General features: G+C 46.1%; 1 protein-coding gene across 1 annotated transcript; it reads right to left on the reverse strand.

Moving 5' to 3' along the window:
- Positions 1-1,667: 1,667 nt before the first annotated feature.
- Positions 1,668-5,076, reverse strand: LOC121273764 (zinc finger protein 271-like). The gene is made up of 2 exons (XM_041180922.1): positions 4,822-5,076; positions 1,668-3,720 (listed from the first exon to the last, which is right to left on the reverse strand). The coding sequence occupies exon 2, from the start codon at positions 3,365-3,367 to the stop codon at positions 1,745-1,747; it is 1,623 nt and encodes a 540-aa protein (XP_041036856.1). The 5' UTR covers positions 3,368-3,720; positions 4,822-5,076; the 3' UTR covers positions 1,668-1,744.
- Positions 5,077-8,996: the final 3,920 nt, after the last annotated feature.

The following is an 8,996-nucleotide window of genomic DNA, read 5'->3' on the forward strand; positions in this document are numbered from 1 at the left end:
TGCTCCTTCAGGACACTCCTTCAACCTACCTCTCTGACTAAGCTACTGGTCATCTGAGCTAATATCACTTAATGTGGCTCAGTGTCAACTTCTGTTTGGTAATGGCTCCTGTGAAGCTCCCTGGGATCTTTAAAGGTGCTACATAAATGCAGGTTGTTTTTGTTGAGGTGTTTGAACTATTTTCAGGGGACACCACTATTAAGCAGTCAAACACTTTTTTGCTGCGTCCAGAAAGGGCTACAGGAAGGCTGTTCACTTTAATCGGCCATGCAAGGCTTTGTTCGATGTTTAAATATACAGAGGAGTAGGGACATTGTTATATCGGTCACTCAGAGCTGAACAGAAACCCGTCTCTTTAAATACAGATACAGGGAAGAGGCTGAAATGAAATCTGTCCCTTATAACCAGCAAAAAAGCAGGAGGCTCAGATTCAGAGGCAGCAGGAGTTCATTCAGCCCATCATGACCCTGCCATCTCTTTGAAAGGACTTTCTGATTCATCCAATTACTCTGTTTTTTCCCCTTGGCCCTGCAAATTGCCAATTACCTTAGAGGGACTCACTCTCTGTCAAAGAGCCTGCCAACCCCTCTCACCCACTTTCCCTAAAGTGCAGAAATCTAATCATGGAAAATCCAGAAAAATCAAATATTTTTACTGATAAAAGTTTATTAATGAAACAGAACATGGTTAAAAAACAGAAAATTACTTGAGGATCAAAGACAATCAGAGTAAAAGGATGTGCACAACGTTCTGGACCCAAGTGGTTTCTCTTTAATTCATCTGTCCCCTGTTCGCTGCCCTCTTTGTGGAACACCTCCACTCAGTCCACAAGCGTGACCCTGACCTTCCAGTTGCTGCCATTATAATTCACCACCTTGCTCTCATGCTCACATTTCTGTCCTCGGCCTGCTGCAATGTTCCTGAGAAGCACAACACAAGCTGGACAAGCAGCACCTCATCCTCCGATGAGGCACCTTACAGTCTTCTGGACTCAACATTGAGTTCAACAACTTCAGACTGTCAACTCTGTCCTCTGTTTTGAGTCTTTTTTTTATCAAGTGCCAGTCTGCATCTTGCTTTCATGTTTTTGCTTTCAGACAGAGCTGTCCTTTATTCTGCCATTAACACTTACTCTGGGCCAATGCTTTGTTTCTTTACTGCAACCATTACCTCTCCCTTTGTCTTTTGTTCCATGATATTTTTGTTATTTAATCTCACCTGCCCTCTAACCAATTCCTGACTTTCCCTTTTGTTCTATCTGATCCTCCCCCCTTTCTCAACAGCATCAAATCCATCACATTTCTCCCTCTCTGTAATTCTGAGGAAGAGTCATATTGGATTGGAAAAGTTAACTCTGTTTCTCTCTCTTCACAGACGCTGTCAGACCTGCTGAGTTTTCCTAAACTTCTTGAATTTATTTTAGATCCAGTAGTGGTAGGAAAAACACTATGTACTGTCCAGGATAAAATAAATGTCCTTCATCAGCTTTTGTAGATTATTTCAGTGGAAATGTGCACTCCCAGGCTCAAAGAGCATCAGCCACTGGAAGCAAAGTCGTGAGACCGGCCAGTCCAGCAGAAAGAAACCCTCCGACCCTACCACTTCACCAAGTGTCAGGATGAACATGGTTCAGTCCTGGATGTGATTAACAGCAGCAATAACAGCAGAATCCAATCCCTGTAATCACTTGTGAACTCGCTGGTGTCTTAGCAAGTGGGGTGAATGAGTGAATCCCTTCCCACACTCAGAGCAGGTGAATGGCCTCTCCCTGGTATGAACTTCGCTCGTGTGTCCGCAGGTTAGGTAACTGAGTGAATCCTTTCCCACACTTAGAGCAGATGAACGGCCTCTCTCCCGTGTGAACCCGCCTGTGTTTCTGCAGGTCGGATGACTGAGCGAATGCCTTTCCACAATCAGAGCAGGTGAACGGTCTCTCCCCAGTGTGAATTCGTTCATGTCGCAGCATGTTGGATGAATCACTGAATCCCTTCCCACACTGAAAGCAGGTGAACAGCCTCTCCCCATTGTGAACTCCCTTGTGTTTTTGCAGATCTGATGAATCACTGAAACCCTTCCCACAGTCAGAGCAGGTGAACAGCCTCTCCCCAGTGTGAACTCCCTTGTGCTTATGCAGGTCTGATGAATCATTGAAACCCTTCCCACACTCAGAGCAGGTGAATAGCTTCTCCCTGGTGTGAATTCGCTGGTGTGTCCGCAGGTTGGATAACTGAGTGAATCCCTTTCCACACTCAGAGCATGTGAACGGCCTCTCCCCAGTGTGAACTCGCATGTGTTTCTGCAGGTCGGATGAATGACTGAATCCCTTCCTACAATCCAAGCAGGTGAACGGTCTCTCCCCAGTGTGAACGCGCTGGTGTCGCAATAGGTTTGATGAATCAACGAATCCCTTCCCACATTGCAAGCAGGTGAATGGCCTCTCCCCAGTGTGAACTCCCTTGTGTTTATGCAGGTCTGATGAATCACTGAATCCCTTTCCACACTCAGAGCAGGTGAACAGCCTTTCCCTGGTGTGAATTCGCTGGTGTATCTGCAGATTGGATAACTGACTGAATCCCTTCCCACACTCAGAGCAGGTGAATGGCCTCTCCCCAGTGTGAACACGCATGTGTCTCTGCAGGTCTGATGAATGATTGAATCCCTTCCCACATTCAGAACAGGTAAATGGCCTCTCCCCAGTGTGAACTCGCTTGTGTTTCTGCAGGTCTGATGAATTACGCAATCTCTTCCCACACTCAGAGGTGAACGGCCTCTCCCTGGTGTGAATTCGCTCATGAGTCTGCAGGTTGGATAACTGACTGAATCCCTTACCACACTCAGAGCAGGTGAATGGCCTCGCCCCAGTGTGTACTCGCTGGTGTCGCAGAAGGTTGAATGAGTTACTGAATCCCTTCCCACACTCATAGCAGGAGAACGGCCTCTCCCCGGTGTGAACGCGCTTGTGTTTCTGCAGGTCGGATGAATTACTGAATCCCTTCCCACAATCAGAGCAGGAGAACGGCCTCTCCCCAGTGTGAATTAGCTGGTGTTTCAGCAGGTTGGATGAGTGGGCAAATCCTTTTGCACAGACAGAGCAGACGAATGGCATCTTCTCCCCAGTGTGAAATTGCTGGTGTGACTGCAGGCTGGATAACTGTCTGAATCTGTTCCCACACTCAGGGCAGGCAAATGGCCACTTCTCAGTGTGAATTTGCTGGTGCCTCCGCAGGGTGGATGAATGAGTGAATCCCTTCCCACACACAGAACAGATGAATGGCCTCTCCCCAGTGTGACTGCGTCGATGAGCTTCCAGCTGAGATGGGTATTTGAATCCCTTCCCACAGTCCCCACATCTCCATGGTTTCTCCATAGTGCGGGTGTCCTTGTGTCTCTCCAGGTCCGACAATCAGCTGAAGCCTTGTCCACACATAGAACGTGTATAATGTGAATGGTGCAATGTTTCTTTCAGACTGTGTAACTGGTTAAAGCTCTTTCCACAGTCAGTGCACTGGAAACACTCTCACTTGGGTGTGTGTGTCTCAGTGCTTTTCCAGTCACAGTGATATTTAAAACCTTTTGAAGAAGACAGAACAGACAAACATTTCTCCTTCTAGATTCGAAGGCCAATAATATTCAGGTCCCAGTGAATCGAGTGATTCTGTCAGATCATGACGTGGAGTTTGGTTTGAGATTTCTGTCTGCAAATCCTCTATTTATAATATCCTGTAAAAGGAGTTTTTAAAAAATATTATTGTCAGTCCAGAATATAAGTTCAGAACAGACAATTCTAGTTTCTACAGCACACTCTTATAGCACACTGTACTCTTTCTTGTTCCCCAAAAGCTGTAAATCTCCATCCCACACATAGTCCCTGTATTCTCACTCTGCTACACTCTCTCCATTCTAAATCTAATGTACCCAGTATACACCCAATCATACTGTACTTAAAATGTACAGTACTCCATTACATAATCAGAGACACATGGGGTGTGAGGGAGAACTGTATTTCAGCACTGAGTTGTGACAACCCGGAACTCGCTGCCTACGAGGGTGATGAAAGCAGAGATGATCAATGATTTCAAAATGAAATTGGAAGGGCACTTGAAGGAAATAAGCTTGCACAGGAATGGGGATGTAGAGGGGGAATGGGACTGACTGGATTGCTCCATAGACAGTCGGCATGGGCTCGAGTTGCCAAATGGGCTCCTTCTGTGTTTTTAATGAAGATATGACTAGAAATAAATAATATAGCTGCAGTACTATATTACAAAACTAGAAATAGTCATTTGGTAGTAGAGAACTTGAATATTGCTGAAAAAAGAGACACGTTGAAGCTTTTCATTTTGCACTCATCAGGACACTTTGCAAAAAGACAAATATAAGGGGAAAACAACAATTTATACTGTATGTGAAGAGAGTGCTGATTGGTTGGCAAGTGGACTCTGATTGGTACAGATATTCTTGCGAAGTGACCTGATGAGTGCAGGATGAAAAGCTTTGACATGCCTCTTTTTTCAGCAAAACTAGAAACAAGAATAAATGAACTTAATTACAGAACCATAAATAACATGCTAACATGTCCCCTATCACAACATTAGACATCACAAAGTTCTCTATTACTATATTATCCAGGGGGCAGCACTCTTCGAAATAAAAGAAGGGACACTTCAACCTTGGGACCGGGGTGGGTGGTGATGGAATGCTGGTGACCATGAGAGAGGATTGAGGGTGGGTGTTTGTGTTTCAATATGAGAGGTGATGGGGAGGAGGGGTCTTGAGACAATAATAGTGGGAGGGTGGGATTTAAAATCAACTAAAACTTACAACTTATCTTGTTCAGTCACAACATCATCATCCCTCTGCTGGCCGACTCACTCACTTGCCGTCCCACTCAAATCACTCAAACTCTCCAACTTCCGCATTGTGACGTCCACAACGGATCCCTGGCTGAATCAGCCAATAGGAATCACTCTGCTCCGCGGTGACGTCCTCGGGTACCAGTCTGCAGGCCAGGCGCGCGGACACGGGAAAAACCGGAGCTCGATGAACGCGCGGCCTTCGTGCGACCACCAGGCAGGAGCTGCACATGCGCAGCTGTGCGGCAGACTCTGCACATGCGCTGTGCCGGGCAACTCGCCCGCGCGGCGGATGGAGCGGTTTCCCCAGCCCGGGCGATTGTGGGAGCTGCGGCCGTCATTACTCATCCGCAGCCCAGTCCCCAAACTCCTGGGACTGGGATGGAAAGTGGGGGTTGGGGGGGGCACAGTGACCCCACCCTGACACAAAGTACATGTGAGTAGTTAATGGATTTGATTGTGAAGCCCGCTTAGCAAAACAGTAACTTCAGGTGTAAAGATTCAGACACCTGCGTGATAGATCGGGGAGGGCAACAGGTGAGTGTGAAACTAAGGCCTAGAGTTAGCACCTTCAGGAGAGGGGGATTAGGGGGTTTACTTCTGCTCATGTTAAGGACCCCCGTAATTGAGCTGGAGGTTATTATTCTGGATGTAAGTGGAATGAATCAGCTTTGGATTGAACGCCCTATGTCATGTCCTTGATGTGGGATAAATTGGGACTGCTGATTTGCTGAGTGAGCAGTTTTTCTTTAAGAACTGCTGCGTGTGATCTCTCCTCATTCATTCAGAGAACTCTCAGCAGACATTATTTTACAATAAAACAGGTCCCTTTCAGCATCACACCCAAACAAACCTTTCGTGTGAAATCAACTAATCTGTATTTGAAATGTTCTACTTACTGAAATTAAATAGAATTAACATCAAAGGACCAGACCAATCGGGCCACCTGGTCTGTGATGTTTTTTGTTCTCCACACATGCCTCCTCCCACTCCTCTTCACTTCATTGTCAGTTGGGGCTCAGTGGGTAAAACTCCTGCCTCTGATTCCCAAAAATCTGGGCTCATGCCCCCAATCAGGAATTGAGCACAAATCTCGCATCTGACCCTCCAGTGCAGTACTAAGGGAGTGCTGCCCTGTCGGAGGTGCCATCTTTCAGGTGAGATGCTACACCGAGGCCCCATTTGCCTGCTCGGGTGGATGTAAAATATCCCACTTCATTATTCTGGAAGAAGAGCAGGGCAGTTCTCTTTGGTGTCCGGATCAATATTTATCCCTCAATCAACATCACAAAAATTTATCATCTGGTCATTATCACGTCGCTAGTTGAGGGACTTTGTAAATTGTCCAGAGGAGCTAGAGAGTCTGAAAAAAGATATACACAGGTTAAGTGAGTGGGAGAACATTTGCAGATGGAGCATAATGTGGGGAAATATTGGGAAGAGTGTCCCAGGGTTTTGACCCGGTGACAGTGAAGGAATGGTGATATGGATCTGAGTCCGGATGGTGAGTGGCTTGGAGGGGAACTTGCAGGTGGTGGTGCATCTGCTGCCCTTGTCCTTCCAGGTCGGAGTGGTCACGGGTTTGGAAGGTGCCGAATCTGCAAAGTCTGTCCACAATCTACAAGGCACCACGTGATTCAGGAGAAGCTTTGGGATCCCCGGTTAGCATTAGGTTTATTTACAGGTTAGTGTATATTCTGGGTTAGGGTTAGTGTTGGGTTCAGTGTTAGGATTAGTGTTATGGTTAGATTAGGCATTATGGTTAGGTTTAGGGTTATGGTAATGTTTAGGGTTAGGTTTAGGGTTAATGCCCAGGTTTAGGGTTAAGGTTAGGGTTAGGGTTGTGTTTAGGGTTATGGTTAAGGGTAGGGTTATGGTTAGCTTTAGGGTTAGGTTTAGGACTATGGTTAGGTTTACGGTTAGGATTAGGATTATGGTTTGGTTTAGGGTTAGGGTTAGTGTTAGGGTTAGGTTTACGTTTAGGATTAATGTTACGGTTCAGCTAGGTTTAGGGTTAGGGTTGGGCTTATGATTTGGTTCATGGTTAGGTTTAGGGTTATGGTCAGGTTAGGTTTAAGACTAGGTCATGGCTAGGTTTAGGGTTATGGTTAGGTATAGGGTTATGGTTAACGTTCGCGTTTGGTTCAGGGTTGTGGATAGGGTTAGGGTTAGGATCAGGGTTAGGTTTAGGGTTATGGTTAGGTTTATAGTGAGGGTTCGGGTTAGAGTTAAGTTTAGGGTTTGGGTTATTGTTAGGAATTAGGTATATGGTTAGGCTTAGGTTTAGGGTTATGGTTAGGTTTAAGGTTATGGTTATATTTAGGGTTAGGATTAGGCTTAAGTTTAGGTTTACGGTTGTGTTTAGGCTTAGGGGTATTTTTAGATTTAGGGGTATGGTTCGGTTTAGGGTTAAGGTTAGGGGCTAGGGATTAGGGTTAGGGTTCGTGTTAGACCCCTTTATTTCCAGATTGGTGCATACACAAGACCCTTTATCTCTGGGTCATTGTATACACAAGCCCCATTATCTCCAGTCAGTGTGTACACAAGTCCTTTTATCTCCGGTCAGTGTATACACAAACCCCTTTATCTCCCGGCCAGTTTATGCACAAACCCCTTTACCTCCGGGTCAGTGAATACACAAGCCTCTTTTATTGCCGAGTCTTCAAACCCCTTGAGCTCAGCATCTCCTAACTCAGCCCATCCTGCTGCAATCTGGGTCAGCTTTATCTTGGCCGTTTCCTGCTCTTTACCCACTATCCTCTGATTTCCAGCTATTCCAATAGCCATGTGCTGTTTGCACATTAACAGTCCGAATGTAACCTTGAGAGTGGTTCAAATGTTCAAAACTCCTCGCCTAAGTTAAAAATGCTGAAAATGGGAAGCCTCTTCCTAATTTACTTCATCAAGTCCCACCAACATATTCTTCTGTTTCTTTCTCCTTCATGTGTTTATCCAGCTTCTCCTTACAGACATCTATCCTATTCACCTCACCCACCCACCGTGGGGGCGAGAGCCACATTCTCACCACTCTCTGGGTGAAGAAGTTTATTCTCTTAACTTTCTTCTTGCCCCTTTTAATTGTTGCCCAAGTTCTCAGCTCGATCTGCTGATCCTGGAAAGGGGCAAAGGATAGAGAAAGGATGAGGCAACTGAGACTTCACATCACTTCCCCGAACAGCAGGGCTCAGTCTGTCCCTTACTCTCACCTCTGAGTCTGAAGGTCGTGGGTTCAAGTCCCCAATCCAGAGATTCGAGTCCCCCATTATCGAGGGCTCACACTCTTTCAGACTTTAGCTGGCAGGTTCCTAAATTCTGGAATTTCCTCCCTTAACCCCTTCACTTCTATCTCCTCCTTTTAGACTCTACTAAAAACCATCTTTTCTTAGCTCAGTGACACCAGGACTTGACAAACTGTGTGTCCAAAACAAAGCTGATTTATTTGTCACTTACACAGAATATTAAACTCCAGCCCAGTTACAGGGATTATTCACATCAGCAGAAACAGACCCCAACTGTCAGAATGAACATGGTTCAGTCCTGGATGTGATTAGCAGCAGAATCCAACCCCTGCAGTCAAACATGAACTCACTGGTGTTTCAGGAGATGGGACGAGCGAGTGAACTTTCAAACAGCCTTTCCCTGATGTGAACTTACTGGTGTATCAACAGGCTGGAGGATTGGCGGAATTCCTTCCCACACATGGAACATTTAAATGTCTCTCCCCAGTGTGAATTCACTGGTTTGCCAGCAGCTTAGCTGACTGAATGAATCCCTTCCGAGTCGGTTCAGGTGACTGGTCTCTCTCCGGTGTGAGGTCATTGATATGTTCTCAAGCTCAATGAGTGAGTGAATCCCTTCCAACACTCAAAGCAGGTGACTGGCCTTTCGTGGTGTCCCAGCAGCTGAGAGGAATCTCTGAACCTCTTCACACACTGGGACTGAGCAAAGGGCCTCTCCACAGTGTGAGCTAGTTAGTGTCTAAGCAGGGTGGATGAGCAAACAAATCCCTTCCCACACATGGAGCAGGTGAATGGCTTCTCCCCACTGTGACTGCACGGTTGAGTTTCCAGCTTAAATAAAAATACCTGGAAAAACTCAGCAGGTCTGACAGCATCTGCGGAGAGGAGCACAGTTAACGTTTCG

Source organism: Carcharodon carcharias, assembly GCF_017639515.1.
Source record: "Carcharodon carcharias isolate sCarCar2 chromosome 27 unlocalized genomic scaffold, sCarCar2.pri SUPER_27_unloc_1, whole genome shotgun sequence".
Classification (NCBI taxonomy): domain Eukaryota; kingdom Metazoa; phylum Chordata; class Chondrichthyes; order Lamniformes; family Lamnidae; genus Carcharodon; species Carcharodon carcharias.

Excerpts from the sequence above, each read along its gene's own strand:
- LOC121273764 (XM_041180922.1), bottom strand. The coding sequence starts at position 3,367 with ATGGAGAAACCATGGAGATGTGGGGACTGTGGGAAGGGATTCAAATAC.